The 23398-nt window shown below is 40.8% G+C and overlaps 1 protein-coding gene across 4 annotated transcripts in view; it reads right to left on the reverse strand.

Moving 5' to 3' along the window:
* Nucleotides 1–331: 331 nt before the first annotated feature.
* Nucleotides 332–23398, reverse strand: part of BTBD16 (BTB domain containing 16) — a 39027-nt gene continuing 15960 nt past the window's right edge. For 3 of the 4 annotated variants that reach the window (XM_045024296.1, XM_045024295.1, XM_045024293.1), the window contains 9 exons: nucleotides 23193–23262; nucleotides 22428–22558; nucleotides 19983–20102; nucleotides 7884–7975; nucleotides 6927–7009; nucleotides 5713–5790; nucleotides 4501–4599; nucleotides 2237–2425; nucleotides 332–549 (listed from right to left, as the gene is read on the reverse strand). In XM_045024296.1, coding sequence (XP_044880231.1) covers nucleotides 481–549; nucleotides 2237–2425; nucleotides 4501–4599; nucleotides 5713–5790; nucleotides 6927–7009; nucleotides 7884–7975; nucleotides 19983–20102; nucleotides 22428–22558; nucleotides 23193–23262 — 931 coding nt within the window. In that variant the 3' untranslated portion in view covers nucleotides 332–480. Of the gene's footprint in view, nucleotides 550–2236; nucleotides 2426–4500; nucleotides 4600–5712; nucleotides 5791–6926; nucleotides 7010–7883; nucleotides 7976–15142; nucleotides 15211–19982; nucleotides 20103–22427; nucleotides 22559–23192; nucleotides 23263–23398 lie in introns of all 4 variants that reach the window. The other variant, XM_045024294.1, reaches the window with a different exon arrangement.

The following is a 23398-nucleotide window of genomic DNA, read 5'->3' on the forward strand; positions in this document are numbered from 1 at the left end:
TCTGTAGAAATTGTAGCGATTAATTGGTACTAGTGACCTACGTTAGTCCCATTCATGGTTTGCAGAAGCAACAGCTTTTTCATATAGTTGCAGCCAACTTGGAAAGTATTATTCAATAATGGAAAGCTAGAAATACACCATGGAGCTGTGGGAAAACCCAGATCTGAACACCCCCAAACTTTCTGTTTGATGTCTAGAGCTAGATTTTGTAATTTGCGTCCATGTCTAATAAAATAGAAATTGCCAATTTGCAGTTATAATTTATGGGGAACAGAAACAGGCAGTTGATTGAATTTAATCCTGAAATGAGCACGACACAAGGAAAGGTTGCAGTTTATTTTCATACTATGACAAATGTGGTTAGTTGGCTAAGCAGACTGTACCCTTAAAATACACGATTCGCCTCTGCTGATAATATCAAGTGCTGAAATCAGTTCTTCAGGCGAAAGAAAACTCTAGAGCTTATTTTCTTTTAGCAAATCAAGACGATGGAAAAAGAAGAGCATATGTCACATAGACTGGAATTGATGGTATTCGTGCTTTCAAGACCTACACCCAAAACCAAACCAAAATTAACATTGGAGTATTTATCTAACACCATAATTACTTAACTACAAAATGACTCATGTTTAGTGCTTGTTTCAGCAGAAAAATTGCAAAACTATTTCTTTGAATTTCTACTGAAGAGGCAGTTTCCCTTTAAATGAGTAAGGAGTAAATCTGGTCATTGTGCTTTCTTGGGAGGGGGCAAAGAATGTACTATCTGTACCTGGAATCTGGGTTTTGAAGGCAGAGTGAACAGGCACTTTTGTTTTCTGAATAAAAAGCAAAAAGTCATGACATAGAACCCTGATGCTTAACCTTAAATGTTTTTTAAATGACTTTTTGCTAAAGGGAGCTCTAGACTCTAAACATGGAACAACCTAGTCCCATGTTTTCACAAGAACATGGTATTTTGCAAGTGGAGTATAATCTGTACTAATACCCCTATCAATATATTTGTCTACTTTGTCTAGTGGTTAGTTGACAGGACTAGGAGTCTGAACATGAGGGTTTCATTCGCCTCTGTCACTAACCACATCTGTGACCCCAAGCAAGTCACTTAAACTGGCTATGCCTCAATCTGTAAAATGAGGTATTAACCTACCCCATAGGGGGACTGTGGATTAATTAATGTTTATAAAGCATGTTGAGATCCTCAAATGAGAAGAATTTATATAAACACAAAGTATTAGCATAAATTCTGATTTCAGTTACATCCCAACCTGGTTGCTCACGTGTAACACAACATAATATGGCCAGTTTCCTTTTGTGAATGGCTTTGGTTTAACCTGCATTTGAAGTAAGGTTAAGGAAAGAACTACACTCACCATTTAAAACATTTGATTTGCAAAGACTGTTACTACTGCTTGAGTGATTTATCTTGCTGGGTTAACCAGTTAAAAATTACCATTCGGCCTCATCTCTGCCTGCTGCATTTCACTTCTGAGAGGGGCTGCGCTCCCTCCATTTCCACTAATTTCAGTGGGAGTTGAAGGAAGTCAACACTTCCCAGAATCAGACCCTAGATAAAACCATTTTTTATGTAGACAACTTGAGTTAAGAACTGGATTGCTAGAAATATTGGCATTGACGGCCAAAACCTTTAAACTTTAAGAAGATTATGCTGATACCGTATTAACCAACTGTAGTTTTGCAAATACTATGCAACCATTAGGAAGCCCCATGTTAGTTAATTGTGTTACCTAGATTGCCAAGCACAAATGGAAAAAGATGAAGAAATAAATATGCCAAAAGGGAACGCAAGTCAGCAGTCTATATGAGGCAGCTGTTTAAACAAACTGCTAGACACTGGTGGTGATGTCTAAGAGGTACTTGCAGACAGAAGCTTGGGTGTTCCTATCAACAGCAAAGTGTTCCACTTTGGGCACAAATGTCATTATGTTTGTCATTGGTATTTAATAATGTAAAATCAGAATGGGAGATTTTCCATTGACTGCAATGGACTTTGGATCAGGTCCAGTGTTTCTAAGGCATTTGTCAGCATTTCATATTTTGGAATTCACACACATGTCTACTGGGTTTTTCAGTCTTGTGTATCACTCTGACATAGTATCATGTCAATGTCTGAGCTTTTTGATTGTGAGGAATGTTTGTTTTACATGGATGCTATATCAACTTTTAGAAATAGCAAGGCTACGCATGGCAGAGTTTATATTTTTTAAAAAATACGTACTTGGCTTTTGCAGGATGGTTTGGTAACGCCAAACTTTTGGGTTAGTTGATCAGTACTGAATTCCCTCCATTTCCCATCCATCAGGCACTGTGCTTTTATTTCATAGGTAACTTCTCGCTCCTGCCTAAGGCTGACAGGGCTACGTTCAGCAGTAATAAAAGATAAAGCTGGGTCTGTTTGTTTGACTCTCTGAAAAGACATTACATCCAAGTCGGTTAAAAATCTGAAATATGCAATATAATGGTAATGACATTTGTTAATTAGAGAACCAGCTCAAATATACATCCATTCCACTTTTGGGTATTTGAGATTTACATTTTCAGGATCACAGCAGGTACTCATCTAAGCAGGATCTGACCAGGTCATTACTTGGGAGACCAAGAAATGGTCCAAGAAAATCTGTTTCTAGAGGCTGAATGGAATTATATTGGTGAGTCAATAGATGACATTCTTCTTCCTGATTCTATATTGAACAAATGGCCCTCAGGAGATGCTGTCTTCTTGATGAGATGTAAAACTAAGCTCTGGTTATTAGTATTTCTATGGCACTTGCAATAGGAGTGGAGAATATCTCATGAGCCAATTTTTTGGTAATTACCCTTGCCTGCCTAAAGCTGCTTTAGTAATTTCAAATGGACAAGGCATTCTTCAGTTCTTGACCTGAGGGTCTGTACTCTGTCAGAGTCTTGTGCACTATTAAACAACTGGCATGTTTCAGTGATGAGTGAAATGATTTCTCTGTATATAGGACCAGGTACTGCAGTCTTTCCTGTGTCTAAACTTCTTTGAAAACACTAGGAATTTGTCTTGAGTAAGGACTGCTGGTTTGGACCTATAGTTTCTAAAGCACTTTGTAATCCTTCTGGCTGAAAGGCATTATGGGCCAAACTATGAGTTGTGTAAATGAATACGACGTCACTGATGTCAGTGGTGTTTCAGTTACTTATGCCAGGTTTGAGTTTGGTCCTATGAAAAGTCATTACATTTCCATGCAAAAAAGAAAATAAACAATAGGCTCGATTCTGCACTATAATTTGGCCCCCTTTGTCTTGGTTTAGTGGCAAAAAGGGATTGGAAAATTGCTGGATCTCCCCAGCTCAAGGAAGTCCCCACCTAGTATTGCACAAATGTAGCTGTTTCCTGGGTTGCCTGTTCTAGCAGCTCCCAGTATCTGGCTAGGGGAGGGAGTATGACCAGAGCGTTACTACATTCACTTCTTGGTGTACCTTTTTCATTTCTAATCATGGGTCTGACCCTGCAAGCATAGAACTCCTGTTTACTTGGGTGGGAATTTTGTAGGATCATGCCCTATATCACCTGGAAGCAATGGGAGTTCCTCATGCAGAAGACTTGCAGGTCCTCTGTACTGCACCCACAATATTTACATACATCAAACTTAGCCATATGTTCTAGAACTTATTTGAACAGGAAGTTGTTACTGACCACGTTAATTTTGCTAAACAAACTAAACCACCACATTGATGATTCAAATCTATCATCACAAAACATAAAGAGAACCGAGCACTTTAAAACAGCTAGGAGAGAAGTTCTCACTTTGGCATTTAACTGACATTTAATTAAAACCAGACTCTTACAGAAAAGGAAGAATTAAAATGGTAACAGGTACACTATGAAGCACTTTTCAGTCAGCATCTTATTATGCATTTTGCTACCAGTATTAGCATTTTCCAAAAGACTATGCTGAGCATTACCTGCCCTTTAGGAGAAAAAAATATTAGAATCTATTAAAGTACCAAATTATGTCCGTTCTACTATGCCCTGTTGAAGATACCATACAAAGAACATGTGAGAGGACATGTTTTATTAGGCAGGAGAGACTGCTGATATTTCATGTAGATTGTCAGCTACTAGTGTTCTCAAAACTGGGCTAGGAAAATCACTTGAGAATAAACTGTTTATGGATTTTCCAGTATTTCCTGATTATTGATTGACACCTTAAAAGAGTGAATATTTTTGTTTGTGGTATTTTAGTATTCCCACTTCTGGTTCTAGTTAAAATCATCATGTGCAGAGACACGTGAATACTGGTAACATTTCGCAGTCAGAAGGAAGAAAACTCATTAAGATGCTTGTACTGTCCCACACCCATTTGTTTGCCTTTATTCTCAACTTCAAATTATTACCTTAAAGCAAGGTCAGAATTTACATAATGCAACAGAATAAACACATAATAAACAATAAACATACTAATCAGATAAAGAATAAACAGAATTCACATAAGGCATGTAGTGCTTTTATCTTACTTGAATGTAAAAGCTGTATGCTGAAGCTTCATGTCTGATTGCTTTTATCTCAAAGAAGAATCCATAAATGGAAATTATTTCTTCATGATATCTTGGCTCCTAAAGGACAATTAAAAAAGAAAAATTCTATCCAAAGTAATCTCAAAAATATGTGGGCAGAAATCACAAATCTATTATTAGGAAAAATCTGTCTCGTTTTGCTTGTCATGTAAAAGAAAAAATACAGTCACTGTGAAATTATATTTAAACTAATGGAAAGCTATAAGGAACGCAATGAAAATCAAAAACAGACATGAAAAATTATAATGCTCTAGGTCCACGAGTGTTGTAAGGCGGAGTTTAAGGCAGGGGGAACTTTTAGGTTCAGGGGGATGTCTCTTGGAAGTTTGGGGTTTGTGTCTTATTGTTCTTTGCTTCTATGTGCTCATCAAATTCAAAGGTGTCTCCAATATGTATGGAGATGGGATACATATTGAGATGGAGGAGCATTAGGAGTTTAGCCTGGAAGGAAGGCCTTCAGTTGTGTCTGATTACATCTAATGAGTTGTCTATTCATCCAGAGTGGAATTCACCACATTGCAGAGGGCCAGCACAAAGCCGATGCATTACTTAAGCCTTACCTAAGCCCTCAGAATTGTAAGTGAGACATTTAACCCCACAAAACAGATGCAGCACAGGCAGTGCCAGTGCAAGCTTCTTCCCGCATGCGTCTCAGTCTGAGAGTGGTGTTCTGGTCCATTCAGTCACTGGCTACTTCAGAGACAATTATGACAGTGAATTTGGTCTTGTAGATACAAGCCTATTTGGAATTGGACTGCAACTGCTCTAAATTAGATAGATAACTGTCAATTTACATAGGGTTTGATCCAATGCCTATTGAAGTCAACTCATTCCCAGCTCACCCTCTGCCCTTTTCAGGGTCCATGAATCCAATGAAAAATAGGATTTGGAATTAATATACATAGTCTAGCATTTCTACTTTGTCTCATTTATTTAAAATATTTTTCTTTATCCTAAGAAAGAAACCAACTAGACTAACAAATGTAGCTCATCTTACTTGACTTGTTTTCCCATTTAAAATAGATTACAGATCTGAAAACAGCTGCCATTTTTACAATAAAAAGTATGTGAGTAAAAATACTGGTATCCACTGAGAAACACACCAAAGCCTAGAGACTCCCACCATACAGTTTTGATTTCTTTGTTACATACCTGTTTAAGAAGAAGACCAAATCTCACAGCTTGCATGGAAAAATCTCTCTGCAATATCATGTCACCACCATTCTCCAGCTGAAGGGAAAGGAAAATATGCCACATTTGATGAAGTCCACTGATTCAATATATTATATAAAAGAAGCACAAAGCCAGGCACAAAGAACTTATGACTGCCTCACTGAGAGAGCAGCAGAAACAATCTTCATAGGAATGAGTATTCTATATATAAATTGACAATGTATGGTAGATTGTACAGTTGTACCACTTCCTAGTGGTTTGGAACAACTAAGCAATTAGTGACACTGGCCCCAATTCTCCACTGTTTTGCATCTTGTGTAGTCATATACACCTGTGCCAAGTGACTGTAAAGTGAGTGTAAATTGTTACCAAATCAGAACAGTAGCATTTTACACCTACTACATAGGTATAAAAAACTACACAAGGTGCAAGACAATGGAGAATCAGGACCATAATATAAAAAAGATCTTTTTAATGAAGCCGAGTATATTTATGTTGTGGAAAGTTATGGTAAAATGTTCTGATTCAAGTTTCTATTTCAGCATTTTCGGTTAGAAGTAGCATTAACTCCCCTACACATTTTTCCCTCCTCAGAAAGTATGCGTTTGAGATATGCAGCTGCTGACCTGGGCAGCCAATCGCAACAAAACTCTTAAGGGAGCAAGGATCAGTGCAAACTAGCAGGATCGCCTCAGTAATGGTCCAAGTTCTATGCAGCTGTGCTCTGTCTTCCTCTTCTCATTTTGCAAGGCCATTGACTTCAATGGGAGATGTACCTGCTTATACCATGTATGAATTTGTCCCCATCTGCTTATATGGAAAAAAAACCCCACTAACAGCAAAACATTAGAAGCGTCTAAGATGTTGTTAATGGAAACAGACTCTCTCAGAAAGCATAGCTGGGTGTTTGTGTACGACAGCATAAAAAACAACATCTTGTCCACTAGCATATCTTAAGCTCAGAAGCTAAGATTGCCAAAGCAAAGCAATTTAACATAGGAAAAATTAGACTACGGGTTTTTTTAAGCCAGGGATCATCTGTTATTCTGTTTGTACATAACCTGGCTGACACACGGAGGCCCATATCCTGACTGGGGCCTTGAGGCACAAAATATAAGATAACGTCTGAGCTCCAATGAACATAGATATAAACACTTTCAGTTTTTGAACAGTGTAGAAGTATACCAACTCACCGCATGGTAATGGTTGGACAGAATCTGTGTCAGCCATGGCAGCGGGAGGAAGTTAATCTGTCGTAAATCCTCCAGATGCTTACCTTCGGGATTTGGGGGGAAAGTTTGATAAATAACCTTGTATTATTAAAAGGAATTAAAGCAAACATTTTACAGAGAAAAGTTATGGCAATGTGGGAGGATCCAAACATAGAAGTCCACTAAAAATTCCTCACCCAGCCTCACTTCAGACTCCCCACGTAATTCACGGAAGGGTTGTTGTGCAAATCGTCCACAAAAGGAGCTAGGGAGGGGCATTCTGGGGATGCTCTCAGTGGTCAGGGTCATGGTGCACATGTTCATGTGCAGACTGCCACTTGCATATTAATAACTCCTGCTTGCATCCAATTGTGCATTTTTTTCATATCCCTATCCTGTGGTAGGATTAGTCCACATGGGGTGTATAAGGCTATGAAATTGGCACATATTAACCTGGTCAGCTCCAGGGATTTGGGTGCACCTCTAGATAAAATTCAATAAAATGGTACGGAAACAAAAATGTTAGACTAGATTTGTATAAAATATATACCCCACAGGTAAGTATTGACATTGATTTGGAAGGTTGCTGGGCTCTGAAGATCCGCTATTCACTTGTCCTTCACCCATAGGCTGTACATTTCAAGGGTCAATATTTTTCATATATTGGAGAAATCCAATTTTAAAAAATGAAATATTGATTCTGTACAAGTGAGCCAAAGTTTTCACTTTTAACTTTCACTACACATTCTGCGTGTGTGCAAAAGCAGCATGCCTATGTAAGCTAGATAGACAGCTGCATAATTAGTTGCTATGGGCATGCTCACTTGTGTGCATAAATTGGGCTTTTGCGCACACTGAATTTTTGTGAGTATAATGTCAAATGCCAGTTTGAAAGTGTGAGCCAATGCGTCTTAGGTCACAAACACACTATAAACTTACTTGAAGTTATTCCATGTAAACGAAGGGATTGAAAAACAGTTATATATCTCTGTCCTGCTTCCCTTTCCAGAAAGGAACATCTCTTGGGTAAACTAAAAACAAAACAAAGTAGCAGAAAACTTAACTTAACCAAAAATGATTTCATATCCACATTCTAAATTTCGCTATTTAGATTTTGTTTTGTGTATGTACCTCTCAACATACTAGCTTTCAGCTGAACTGTATTTGACCCATTCATAAGGCAGCTTTTGCAGCATAGGAATTAAAAAGTACTAATTTAATTTCATATCCTCTCACTGTTTTTTTTTTTAAAGTAAAATTGACTTCTTGGAAGTTGTGCTCGTGTACTGATGGTAGAATCTGGATACACGTGGTCACCAAATTCCACACATTTAAAGTAAAAAAACCAACAACTCACATAGTGAGTCTGCTTTTAAAAATGTGCTTCAAATGACTATTGCCTCTCAAAAGGAGATGAAAATATTATCATGCAAGTTTCTCAGAACTCATTTGGAAACAGGCTGTCGCTTACTAAAGGCAGATCAAGGCAGGGACCAGCCTGAGTCGCTCAGATTATTTTTCCGTGAGTCAAGAGTTGCACTCAAAACAAAAATTTCCCTGCCCATACCAAGCCCATGTTGTTGCACTAAGCTCTTACCAGCAGCACTGCTGTCAACCTCCTTGCTATAGAAAAAAAATGACAAATGGTTTGGACAGTTTTTAAAATTTGATTCAGGCTCTCTCTCTCTCTTTTTTATTTATCCCTCATTTCTGAAGCCAGGTGCTCTTAATATCATGAGTTCAGCTGTACAGAGATTGGAAGGTGAGGAAAATGATAACTAATATATGTAAAACTTCTCTAAAAATGACCTAAAATAGCTTGACTGAGCATGTGACCATCACAGATGTGATGAACTAGGAAAGTGGTTGCATTACTTTCTAGGACTATGTGTGACTTAGTTTCCCTGTTCAGTTATGTATTGTTGCTTTCTCAAATACAGAGAGTTTAATCAAAGGAGGCCACACATGGGCTGTTGAGGGACCAAGCAGGAAAGGTAAAACAATGACACAGATAAGTCAGTATCATGTACACAGCTTCAAAGGAGATGACAATGGCTGGGCCATCAGATGTGGGGGAGAAGTTACCTAGCCGGCTCTGTCCAGACTAGGATGTTTTACTCTTCCCAAGGCTTAGCCTGGAAGCAAGGAAGATTCAAAAGATCAAAAAACCCTGACTGGCAGAAAGGGAGAGGGGAAATGGTCAGAGATGCTGACCAGGACGTGTCTGTGAAAAAGCTGACAGGCTGGGAGCGCTCACTGAGGGTATGTCTGCACTGCACATGAAGCACAGGCTGTGGCTCAGGTATGAGCCCAAGCCCCCCTTCTGTCCAAGCACAAATCAGTCTGACAGGTCAGCAAGCACTCGTGACCTGGTTCTAGGACCCTGCTGGGGGAGTGGGGGGGTTGCAGCCCAACTCCTGTTGTGACTCAAGTGCAAACCCTGTCATTTTGCAATGTGGACGCAGCTCAAGCCGCAGCCTCAAGTTAAAAAGTCTGCACAGTGCAGCATAGACTTATTAGCATGGCTGTGGGAAGCAATTGTAAATTGAAGTTTACAATGCAGTGTGGGCACTCACTTGCAGGCTTGGAAACACTGAGTCCACGTGCCTGGGTTTACAATGCAATGTAGACATACCCTGGAGAGACAGAAGGAGAAGCCTGCCAGCAGTGTAGGCTGTTTCTTGCAACTCAGAGATAGGGAAAAAGACAGACGGCCTGAGCTACAAATGGAGGTTAAATTTAGATAAGGGAATACCATGGTAGGTCTTTGTTGTTTTAAATCTACTTCTCCAAGCTCTGTGTACCTTTTAGGCCATAAAAATCACACTTTGTTCTGATGAAGCTGTTTGACTCACTGCAAACACATACTGTCAGGAGCAACCAGAGAGAAACCATCGTAGGGTCCAACCCCAGTTGGATCTGCTGGATTAGTCACAGTTAGTACTGGGGGCAAGAGGGATTATAAGCTGGAGACACAGACAGAGAGTGGTTGGATTGTGAGGATCTTGCCCCAAAGAGAAGTGGCGTCATGGGCCTGCCACTTGAACGGGGCACACTTGGGGGATGGGAAGAGGGTCTCAGTGGAGCAGCCTACCCAGAGACTGACACACTATCATTTTTCTTGTTTATGAACAGCAACATTTGGGAAAACAGCCCAATCCCCATGATGGCTTTTTTTTTTTTTTGGATTGCCTGTCAGATTGCTTTAGGGCACATTCATTAATTACAATATTGAAAGTCACAATTTTCTAAGTGACTTAAAAACTCTGCAAATGAAACTTCTTGGGGCCAATGCTGCCCCGCCCCCCGCTGCAGTCCCAATTAACCACTCTGAAGGCACAGAAGGACCATTAATCAGTCTCAAGGGGCTGAGGGAGGATTCCCTCAGCACAGGAGCAACACAGACCCAATGTAAATGGCCCTGCACTGTCCTCTTCACAGCCCCCAGTGTTGTGCTGAGAGCCACAGGAGATAATGTCTAAGAACTTGTGTTATGTAATGATTAATAGGAATTAGGCACTTCAGGATAAATTCCTTGCCAAGCTGGAAGAATACAGTTCTATGCAGACTGTATCCTAAACAAAGCTGCCAAGTGTTCACTGATTTACCCACATCACTTAGATGGTATTTGATAAGACAAAATGCCTTTTCCCCAATATTTCCTTTTATGAGTTGTTGCAGTTGCAAACCGTGTCCTTCGGACCTGCAGTTGCATTCTTTGCAATGCTGAAGGTTAGACTGCTGAAGCAAATCAACATCTGGCAAGGGGAAAAGACTTTCTTATGTAATTCACATTACCTATAGATTGTTCTCCATTGACATATTTGACAGCAGTCTAACCTTCAGCACTGCAAAGAATGCAACTGCGGGGGAAGGATTCCCCTTTCTGCTATAACTGTGTGGCAGCATAAGGGGTCTAGAAAAGCCCTGGATTCAACTTGGGAAGAATAACTAGGGTTTTTTTGCTAGGCCTCCTCCACACACCGCAGGACCAAGAGGAGGTGCAGCCAGGGGTACTGGAACAATTTTTATAGTGGGGGTGCTGAGAGCCGTTGAACCAAACTGTAAATCCTGTATATAATGGAAACCACTCCAAGCCAGGGGGTGCTGCAGCGTTAGTTCCAGCACCTATGGGCCCGGCAATAGCAAATGCTGCTACATTGATTCTGGCCAACACTGCTGCTCACTGGCAGTATGGTTTGGGCTGCCTGAACTACTGTGGAGACACAAGGGGTCAAGCTTAGGGAAAAGGAGCAGAAGAATCTGCCAATTAGAGCAAACTCCCTTCCAGCGCCTGGAATGGAACCCAAGATTCCTAAGTCTCAACATTGCTTTGCTATCAGCAAATAGCTATGAAACTCACTGGCAAAGTGTCCTAGTTATAGTTCGTATGCAGAATGACAACCTACTACTGGTATCAGTTATTCCATTAGCTCAAGTAGCAGAGGTCAGCGTGGTGGATCTAAAGGTTCCAACCATGCTGATGAACCATGTGGGGATCAATATGATGCCACATTATGGAATTTCTGGGGGGATTTTCAGTTTGCTTTAAAAAATTATGAAATTACACACAAAAACCTATGTTAAAAGATTGTTAGCATTGCAAAGTGAAGGACTCAAAAGTTAGGAAATGCCAGGATTAAGGTTGCCTGTGCAACCTTAATCTGGCCCCTTGTGAATATGCATTCTGATACAGTCATTAGTCACATGATCGTATACTTTTTTTTTCTAAAGGACTCCTGACTCATTCAGTGCATAGGATGAACCTGCTTTGGGATGAATAATGGTTGTGTAATAAAGGAGTCTGTAGGAGCCCTTCATCATTGGTTGCAGAAGTTGGAAATTGTGTTGTGAATCAGGCAGGAGACTGCAGGAAGAAAAGGGATGATCTCATGCTTAAAGAAGTTGAATGTTGTCCTGGAGAACTGTCACAGTATCCTACCTCTGTCACAGAATTCCTGTGTGATACTAGGCAAGTTGGCTACACCAAACTTTTCACTTTTTTGAGTACCTGACTTAATATCCTAGGATTTGATCTGCAGAAGTCCTGACCGCTCACAACGGCAATTTAAGTAAATGGAAGCTATGTGTTGAACATATAAATGGTTATAAAATGCTGAGTAATCTGAAAAGCCCATGAGGAATAAAGCCCATGATGAAGTTAATAATTCTGTTTTCAGCACACGATTTGGATAGTGTGCAGTAAATAAAACCTGGGGCCACACAGTCAACAATGCGGATAAAACAAAAAAAATGTATACTTGATCACTAAGAGAGGACCACCCATTCCGCGCATTGAATGAGGCATGGGCCTCGTGGAAAATATAGTATGTGATCTTGTAATTAAAGACTATCATATTGCATAAGGGGGTGAAATTGAGATGGAAGACAACTTTAATCCTTTCATTTCCTAACTCGAGGGCTTGACTTTAAAACAACATTAAGTACTCCTCAGCTAAGTTCCCTGTATCCTATGTGGCCACGCAGCAGCCTATTTAGCGCCACACAGGCGCTAAGGGAACATGCCTGGGGACCTGCCACGCCTGGGGGAGGGACACCTCTCTCCCCCCGGCCTCAGCCTAACCCAGCCCCCAACCTGCTGCGGCCGGGTGGCCTGGACCCAGGCATGGGTGGAGTGGGCCAGGCATGTCCGGGGCCTCACAGCAACAGGACACCCCTCCCCCTGCCCGAACTCAGCTCCCTGAACCCAGTAGTGCAGAATTCCCCCAGGTGTAATAACGTTACAATAGGAGGGGGTTGTGTGTAATATAATATCGAAAGCGCCCAGTGCTGCGTTTATAGCAAACCTGCTTATAATCAACAATTGGCTTTACGAAAGGAAACCAAATGTGAAAATTCTGTGTTTTTCCCAGTTTTCACAGGGGACAGAAAGTCAGAGTAGAGCAGCAAATGTAGATGTGTTTATATATATTACTAATTCTCTGAAAAGGAAGTGGAAGGTCGTAAGGCTTTGTTCAGGAGTGAGGCAGAGAAGTCAGATTTCATTTCCTGAAAGATCACTTGCACAAGCTATATATAGTTTTGCTCCTAAAGCATGGTTGAATAGTTTATAATTTTACAGGATATTCTAGAACTGGGTGAAATATCTGATGCAAAATGTAAAAGATGTAAAATGGGCTTGCTTTTGATTTAATGACGCTCCCTTACCCACATAGAGCAGATCCTCAGAGTAGCTGTGCACAGCATCTGGGGGTGGGGAACAATGGTCATTTAAAGTTACCTCCGCAGTGTCCCATTTGAGGGGATGCAGCCTCAGGACTGGTTCTCACTCATGCTGGCTGTTAGTAACACTTAAGCATCTTGTGCTATGGGGATAATCCCTAACATGTCCTCCATATTGAGGGGTGGTGGAGGACCAACTATGCTGCACCCTGGGGAATTCCTGGCTGTCATATTAGGGCACAAAAATTAGTCTGCTGCTCGCCTTTCTTCCTTTTGCCAGGATCCTGAACTCGACCATCTCATGGTCACTGCTGCCCAGGTTGCCACTCACTTCTACTTCCCCTACCAATTCTTCCCTGTTTGTGAGCAGCAGGTCAAAAGGAGCATGGCCCCTAGTTGGTTCCTCCAGCACTTGCACCAGGAAGTTGTCCCCAACACTCCAAAAACTTCCTGGATTGTCTGTGCACTGCTGTATTGCTCTCCCAGCAGATGTCCCAGTGATTGAAGTCCCCCCATGAGAACTAGGGCCTGTGATATGGAAACTTCTGTTACTTGTCCAAAGAAAGCCTCGTCTAACTCATCCTCCTGCCCTGCTGGTCTATAGCAGATGCCCACCACAACATAACTCTTACCTCTAAACTTAACCCAAAGACACTCAACAGGCTTTTCTCCAGCTTCATACTGGAGCTCTGAGCAATCATACTGTTCCCTTATATACAGTGCAACTCCTCCACCTGTCCTTCCTGAACAGTTTATACCCATCCATGACAGTGCTCCAGTCATGTGAGTTACCCCACCAAGTCTGTTATTCCAAACACATCATAGTTCCTTGACTGCACCAGGACTTCCAATTCTTCCTGCTTGTTTCCCAGGCTTCTTGCATTTGTGTACAGGCACCTAAGATAACTAGCCGATTGCCCTACTTTCTCAGTATGAATCAGCAGGCTTGTGTGCTAACAATTGGTAAATATTCAGTGATGACCACTGTGCATATGTGCAAGTGACCATTGAAACAGCCTTGGGGAGGAAACTTGGGGAGAAAAAAAGTAACACTATACAGGTGTAAAATCTTTTTTCTTTCTTGCCAACAATGTATAAAAGATTGTTTCAAATATTTTACCAGCACTGTTCTAGATTTCAAAAGTATGCAGTGTTGGGTGTACTGGGCTTTTCACATCCTCATATTACAAAGGGAAAAAATAAAAACTACCCAAAGCCTCAAAAGAAAACTAAACCAAATAGTGAAAATTTTCACTAAAAAATGCATGACTTCAGCAGTCTTATTCAATCTTAACTTCCTCTCACGGAGATAAAGCTTGTTCTTTACAGGTGCTCTGATACTACGGTGATGGACATCCCAGAAATATTTTAGATAGATGGATGGGTGTTTTGTCATTCCTTTCAGTGGGATCAAGATTGTACCCTGAAGGTTTGATTCTCCACTACATCATACCATAAATAGGCAGTTGTGCACATGCCTAGTTGCTGTAAAGTGGACATTAAAACTTTCCCCTACTGACGTGAACTAGTTCTACACCTCTAAGGAGAGTCTCCCTTTGCAGTCCCACTGGATGAGAGCCAAAGTACAAGTTCCTAAAAAGACACGGCCTACCTAAAACTGGGTGTTAGTAGATATAGTTCTTATACTAATTGCATATACCCAGGGCTGGCTCTACAGTTTTCGAAGCCGCCGCGGACAGCTAAACATAGAAGCTGCTGCCAAATTGCATCCGCCGCGGAAACGCGCCTGCCGCCCTAAGGGCACACGGACTGCCCTGCTGTCCGCAGCGGCAATTCGGCGCACTGCTTGGGGGCAAAAACACACAGACTGCCGCCCCTTGCAGAATGCCGCCCCAAGCACCAGCTTGGAATGCTGGTGCCTGGAGCCGGCCCTGCATATACCCTCTAGCTGACCCCAGGCATTAAAAAATCATGAGTCAGGCTCCCAAACTCATGAGATTGTCTTCAAAATCATGAGAGTTAACAAAAATAATTTGGGAGTTCTTTGTATTTACCTTCTGTTTTCTGAGCCTTAGGGTACACTTGGTTCAGGTTTTCAGGCTTTTCTCTGTAATCCTGAGGGCTAAAAAAATTAACTTTCTTTTTTTAAGAATGAGATTCTCACATCACTTGCCTTCAGCAGCTAGGGCTTTAACAACATATCGAATATTGTGAGATGTACAATAAAGTTGTGAGACCTAGCAACAACAGATCTATATTGCTAAATCCTGCCCTATGTTGTGTATCCTCTTCCTTCCTTGTCTATGTGTGCAATAGCATAGCAAAGATAAATCCTCTACCCTTCTTTTGAACACAAAGCTTGCAATTACCAGCGTGGCCTCAGAGGACTGAATCAGAAATGCCACTGTAATTTAAAAATATAGATATCTTCAAACCCAGTTTATGATGGGAAGCATTACTTAATCTTTTGAACTTATAGGATAACTGGGATAAAAACATTGTTCAAATTTCCCTTTCCTCAAGAGGAAGCATTTTTTAATGACAATTTTAATTTTTCCTTTTAAGTATGTAAAAACACCCCACACCACTGTTGCATATAATTTAATTCTGGGAAATTGACTCTCCTCACTTTCCCTTCTTATCCCTGGTCCTGAGGTGACTGCTGCCATGAGAGAGACTTTTTCATCTCAGATGTGTCATGCATCCTGCAGTAATTAATAAAATCACTGGCTTTTTCCTAAACATCTGGCAAGGAGTCCTTGCACAGGTTAAGAGCTGTCTACACTCAGTCTAGTTCAAAATTAATAAATCTGAAGGATTTAAAAAGCTATCCATCATTTTCTAATTTGTTTTTATTGGCTAAAGTGCTAGAGCGAGTTCTAGCCAAACAAATTTGGCGGAAGCATCGGTTTCATAATAGAATAAAATGTCAACATCTCATTTTAGAAAATGACTTTCAAGTGGTGTAGACAACACATTCAGGACTGGATTCTGATCTCACTTTACTGGCATAAATACAAAGTATGATCCATTGGTTCTATCTATGGAGTTACTCCTGATTTATATGAGAGTAAATGAGATTGGCACAAGGCTCTTAGTTTTATCCGCTGTGTTGTTTCCCCTACTGTACCTGTTGTGGTGCTCACTGTACCCATAGATTGAACACATGGGGCTAGATCCTTAGCTGGTGTAGCAGCATATAAGTCAATGGAGGTAGACTGATTTACTGTAGATGAAGTGCTAGCTCTTCGAGCCAAAGGTGCTTTAATATATGGAGACAGGAATTTTCAATATAATGTTTAAACTTTGTTTTTATAATTGTCAAGGCTCTTGTTCAGCTGCCTAGTGAGCAGTGCTGCCTCGCCTGTTTTTGTGGTCTCAGTCACACAAACACACCCTCTGTTTCTTTTCCCCTACATGCACCTTTAATCCTCTGTTTCCCAACAGGACAGGACATAGCACAGGTATACAGCAGGAGGGGCCTTCCATACATCTTCTCTCTTCCACCCAAGCTAACCCTCTGAGCTTCTCTTTACTTCCTATTCCTCACGATTACATAGGGCTAATCTACTGTGGGCTAAATCGGTGCCACTGCAGTGGCATCGATTTAGCAGGTCTGGTGAAGACGTTATAAGTCAACAGGAGAACACTCTCCCGTCAACTTAATTAATCCACCTCAACGAGAGGCAGAAGCTAAGTAAATGGAAGAGCAGCTCCCATCCACATAGCGTGGTATAGACACCACTTTAAATCACTTTAAAACTTACGTAACATAACAAGTGTAACTTATATCGTCTTACAGCATTAGCGTAGACAAGGCCATACGCTCCCCTTTACTGAGCTAATTGTCTCATTAGCCCAGCAGTTACCACCAAGTGTAATCCCCACTAGAAACAACTTATTGGCTTCAATTAAGTGCTGCAGCAACTTGAGTGCCCAGGGTGCTACAGCTAGCATAGTACTGTCACAATAATACATGTCGAACATTGGCCTGATTTTAAAACCAGCATTCCATTTTGCACTTGTATCTAATTAAGGGTAGAAATTCATGGATGAAATTAATTGCAGGAGTAAATGATAGTAGTTGGATAAGTACCTCCTGATCTGAGTACATGTCAGGAGACATCTGAGATACATCATTTTTTCTTGCAATCAACTCGGCTCATGATTCTGCAGTTATTTGGAGGTGCTAAATGGGGGTGGGTGGGTCCGAGTTATATATCAGGTCCCAGACTAACCTGGGGTGCCCTGAACAGAGGATGGGGAACAGTTATGGAAACTATAATGCTGATCCTGCAAAGAGATGCACATCATAACCTCATAGAGTCCCACTGACTTCAGTGGAAGTTTATATTTACATAGGATGTGGTGAACTGGGACCTATACAAATATGTGCGTAACAACATCTAGAATACCTGTACCTACCACTATCAATGGAAACTATAATAAAGCATCTTCAAATTACTACAGTAAATACCCCCTAAAAAACACTACTAATGTGCAAGTTTTTACGTATTGCTCTTCTCGTCTGCTATTCTTAGCCCTTTTTTTTTTTTTTTTTTTGGCCTGTGCATGTTTTCCCACGGTTTTGTGATATAAGTCTCCCTGTTGCTTCTTGGTTTTTGACTCCTGTTGTTACATCAGGGTTTGGTTGCAAAGTCTGGCCACATTTGGTCTTCCTGAGATCTGGAACTTTTTTTTTTTAATTAGAACCTGACAGCCCTTAGTGCCAGTACTATTGTATGTGCATTATTTGATGTTAAAACTACAATAAATACCTCATGTTCTCTCTCAAAATGTCAAATATCAATATGCTCTGCCAGATCATAGCATAAAAATCCAAATGCATAAAGAATGCTATGATGAGACAGTGATTTAAATTCAAAATATACATTTAAATCCACTCAGAATACAGTTTGAGCATGAAATTAATCAAATAAATAGGCCTGATAAAATGTAAAATTATGCTAAAAGTAAAATATATATGTATATATTAATGTATGTGACATAACAGAGAAAACTCTTGGCTTATTAAAAACTTCAGATTTAGCACCTTGAGTCATTTTAATCATGCATTACCCACTAGTTTCTACACAAACACATCTCAGGTCAAACTAGTAAATAATGAAATCAACCACAGTTTCAGCTCATTTCCTATCTCTCACTACAAAAATGTTGATTCCAGGCATGAGAATACAACTCTGAGCCAAAGAGTAATTACTTTAGGGTGTTCATGACTCATAGGAAAGAATGTCTCATGAGGATCATCTTAAAAAAAAACCCTAAGTACACTGGTTTTAAACAAGAACACAAGCAAACTAAGGGAAAAGGGTCAGGTTCTGCCCTATGCTTGTGGCCCCCACAGGATCCTCCTGCCCTAGGGGGGTTCCCCACCCAGCACTGAATTGACTTAATGGCTCTATACCAGACCCCCATGGAGTTTTTGATGCAGGAGGCAGATCAAAGGTGGCCCAGGAGATAGGAGAGGAAGGGACATGTAGCCAGAACACACTGTACTCCAGCTAATGGCCTCTTGAGGGCCAACACAAGCCAGAGCAAGGAGAAGCCCAGTTCAGAATTCAGGAGGCCTTCTCAGACCACTTCCTACCTTGCCCTGTCTTGGACCTTTGCCTCAGTTTCTTACTGAGTGAGAGCCAGGCACCTGCTCTCCTCCCTGGTAAGGGACCAGCTGAGCCAGGCTCAGCCTTCTTAACTCCTCCCTCCAAACTTGACACCTGCTGCAGGTGCAGTGAGGAGAGACTGATTGCGCCCACAGTTTTCCCCTTAACCTCTTCAGGCCCAGTGTGGGGTTGGTATACATCATCAAACCCTCCCTTAGTGGACTCCCGACAGAAGTGTGTGGCAGAGAGATCTACTGGATAGGGCACAGACTGGGGAATCAGGAGATAAGTGTATCTCTATTGCTATCCCTGGCTTGTGTGACCACAGGCAAATCTCCCCGTGTCACTGTTTCCCCATTTGTAAAATGGGAATAATGCTACTTGCCTTTCTATAAAGTGCTTTGAGATCTCTACATGAAAAATGCTAATAATTATACTACATGCTGCCTGCACTCCCTTGAAAGTCAATCTTCCTTGAGGCATAGCTGCCCCTGCTAGCCCCTAACACCAGCAGGGGTGAATCTAGATCCATTAATGACAGTCAATCAAAACACCAATTCAGCAAACCACAATGGTGGAAATAAACAGAGTTCCAATTTAGCTTCTAGCAGCAGTGCCACTGACAGATTGATTTCAACCGGTTTAGTTATATACGTTTACAGCCTGTAAGTAAGTGTAACATCAGGGTTTATTACAGTTGAGTTCTGATGACAAAGAACATAAAAGCCTGGGAACGAGAAACAAAATGTTAATGTGTGGCAGTTCATTCTTTAATAGTAACTGCAGACTATTATACTTCATTCTGAGTAGGATGTATTTAAAGAGCATTTAGCATGCCAATTACATTCCAGTGCATGTTCATAATTACACTGCTTCTGTTTTCTAAATATTATTATTTAGAATTATTATTATCGTAGCATTTATTACTTTTATAGCACCCCAAATATGATTTAAGTTACATTGTAATTAATTTTGGATCTTGAGAGATAATTTGCCTGTACAAGACTAGTACCATGTTTGTGATACTATGCCAAGTAAACTGCATGTATGTACTAGAATTACCATATGAGAAACAAAGTTCTATCATTTTTTGCCCCAACATTTAAAGATTAATTGAAAATATGCATTCTGCAATGGATTCTTATTTAAGGACTAATTCCAGGAGGCATAGGAGTTATATTAATTCGAGAAGTTATATTACCAAGTAATGTTTGTGTTCCACCATAATGTTGATGGAAAGGATTTATTTTTACTCAGATATTCACTCTGTTACCTGCTAAAGTACATTAGGATTGTTTCATGAGATGGTATTATCTGAACCCTTGGGTTTAGCTGTAGGTAGGTCCAACAAAGAGTTGTTTTCAGGAGGTGGAATTCATTGAATGTAAACAACCTGCCAGGAAGAAATGATACATGAACAACAGGTTGGTATGGATTGCTTGTATTGTCATCAAAAGGAAAGAATAAATGCCAGAGATTACTTAAAATTACAATTGAAGAGCATCAGGAATGGATTTATAGAGTAGGTTTCTAGAGATATTTGGAAAATAACAATACTTCACATTTAAACTGAATTTTGCAGCATAAGAATTACTGTAGATCAGTCTAATGACCTATCTGCTCCCAGTATGAGATAGTAGTCAGTGCCCGAAGCATCAAGGTAAGGCAACGGACTTAAATACTTCACTTACTGTTGGATGACATTCAACCTGGTGCAATGAGTCCATCACAGTTAAGCCTCAAGTCATCTTTCACATCTTGTCTACCAGTGGGAGGGGGTCTCCCCTCTAGTCCCATATTGTTAGTGTGAAAGATGGTGATGGGGCCAGGCTGACTGACTGGCCATAATGCCATCACGCAGAAGGGTTGCACTATTCCAGCCTATCAGACTCACACATTTCTCACAGGCTAAGAAAACAGCATCCTTAGCATGCTTCCCCTCTGTAAAGCTGACTTCCTCAGGCCATATGAAAGAAAAGTGAATTTCACTCTGTGTGTGACAGTACTATATCATGGAGGTGGGGGGGCGGGAAGGGAACAGATCAAAATTCCTTCCTGATCCCAGTATTCTGAGTTGTCCTTTTTATTGGAATTCTAGAATTAAATTGCCCTAGAGCACAAGTGGGCACAAAATACCTGAATTCCAGTTCAACGCACAGCTCAGTCAGACCCGCCTATTAAAATCAAATACCTATCACATTATACTATTCACAACTGTATCATTCCAGTTATTGGGAAATTGTTACTTCCTTGAATTAAGACATGTTTTCCTCCATGAAAGCAATTAGTTTCTATTTTATGCATAAAGTGCCTGTGCATTAAGGAGGGGCAGGGTGTGGTGGCAGATGATTTGAGCATTAGAAGGAAAAAAGAAATAGCTGGCTTTGTGAGGAGCCATAGCGTGAGAACCACAAAATAACTTGCCTACTGGGCATAAGAGTATCAGATCTGATAAGGAAGACTGACAACTTGGAAGAGAGTGTAGAGAATGAGCTGCAGTTGTGGTGTGTGTTAGCACCAAAGATGTAGGGACAGGGGCAGCTCCAGGCCCCAGCACGCCAAGCGCGTGCTTGGGGTGACATGCCGCGGGGGGCGCTCTGCCAGTCACCGGGAGGGCGGCAGGCGGCTCCGGTGGACCTCCCGCAGGCGTGACAAAGCCAAAGCCGTGGGACCAGTGGACCGCGGGACCAGAGGACCCTCCGCAGGCACGCCTGTGGGAGGTCCACCGGAACCGCCTGTCGCCCTCCCAGCAACTGGCAGAGCGCCCCCCATGGCATGCTGCCCTGCTTAGGGCGGCAAAATGTCTAGAGCACCCCTGCGTAGGTAAATATAGGAGAGAGGTCTTGGAAGCTAAAGTGAGACTGGTAAGTATTGTAGGAGGAGTAAGGCTACGTATTCTGTATTCCATACACAGCACTAACTATGCATCTGGAATCCAGGCATTACAGAAAGGAGAGTTCCAAGTTACTGGGAAAGGAGAATCTTTGATTCATCATGCCACTTTTGAACCTAGGGACACCGAGCAGTGGAGTGATATCTTCTCATTTCACATACATAGGGCACCCAACCATCATTAGATATCCTGTGGACAGAGTGCTAGGAGATGGAAAGCTCTTTATCACATAAACCAACACTAATTTGTCCCCTGTGATGAGCAGACTATGGCATTATTTGCTTATTTTTAATTGCAAAATCATTAGATTTTATTCCTCATTTCTCTTCATAATAGCAATTACCAGGTGGGATTTTGGTCCAGAGAAACAACACACAAGGGAAATATGCCCATCTACATAAGACAGAGGAGTTCTTAGGAGCAAAGAGTTTAGCACTCCAGACTGTTAATATTCTGAACCTTTTTGCCAATCCACATGTTGTTTTGAAATGAAACTAATATTAACCTCACCAGAAGTTTTCTGTTTTTTGGCCATCATAATTTTTCTCTGACAAACACCACAACATAGCAGATATTATGTGCAACAACACAGTATTTCCAAGCCTGTAAGAATGCTTTTAAATCTGAAGGGAAGTCTTAGTTATCATCTTGAACTGCATGCTCAATAGGTATTTTCCTTTACAGGTTAGGGCAACAAAGTAATATTTATTAGAAAGGTTCACTGAGTACTTGATTCATTGTGGACAGGTATTCATTGTGGGGTGTGCATAGGGAGTAAAGAATATTTGCATGTCCAGAAAGCAGTGAACGGCACATCAGTCTGACCTGGGAGATCTGAGCACTTTCTGTAGCAGTTCTTGTGGCAGTTTCCGTAGATGGATCTGAGAGCTAAGCTGAGGAACAAGGTTCACCTCTAGCCACCTTTCGCAGTCTGTTACCAGTGTTTCCTGTTTGTACTGATTAAGAAACACCAAAAGAGAGAATAGAAAGAAATGTATAAACCCTGGGTACCACCTTGTGGTCAAAACTGGTAGTATTCAAGCTCATACACAGAGCTAAGCAAAGGATTGGGATAAAATGCGGTTTTTCACTGACATGTTAAATCTTCATGTCTGTATATCACCATGCATTCAATTAATGTTCTCTTACACTTTTATTTTATTTCTTTTACCATATTGCTCATAATTATTAGGATCTGTCTTGTTTCAAATTGAGATGGAAATTGTTTTAAAAGTTCAAAAGCCAAAGAAAAAACATCCTATTTGGAAAAAATTCCATAGCCCAGATCATGTTGTTCACTGGAATATTAAAATATTAATTAGCTGGTGAACTATTCAACATTAACATTTAGATCCAACAACTAGGTGTTCTATTTCATATAATAATTCCCACAGACTGTTGATAGCGATGTAATGTATTATAAATGGAAATAAATACCCAATATGGTGTTACAAACAAGTCAGCACCCCTGAAATAATGTACTAATAGGAATCTAGAACCTTTAAGACAGTTAACTTTCTGTGGAGGTCTGAGATATAACTTGAAGCAACCTTGCTACTCAAGTGAACTTCAGTAGCATTTCTAGCTCACCTTGCAAGCAGCACAGTAATAGCTACAGACATTGGCTGAGCAAATTCCACTCTTCATAATGGACACACACCTAGCACAAAGAAAGAACTAGTTTTAAAAGCAAAATATAAAATATTACAGCATTAATAAACAGGAGAGTATCGTTTACTGGTTAAAGCACTGACCCGGAAAAATACACTCCAGTTTCTCCTGATTGGGCCACTAAG

This window comes from Mauremys mutica, chromosome 7, assembly GCF_020497125.1.
Source record: "Mauremys mutica isolate MM-2020 ecotype Southern chromosome 7, ASM2049712v1, whole genome shotgun sequence".
NCBI lineage: Eukaryota > Metazoa > Chordata > Testudines > Geoemydidae > Mauremys > Mauremys mutica.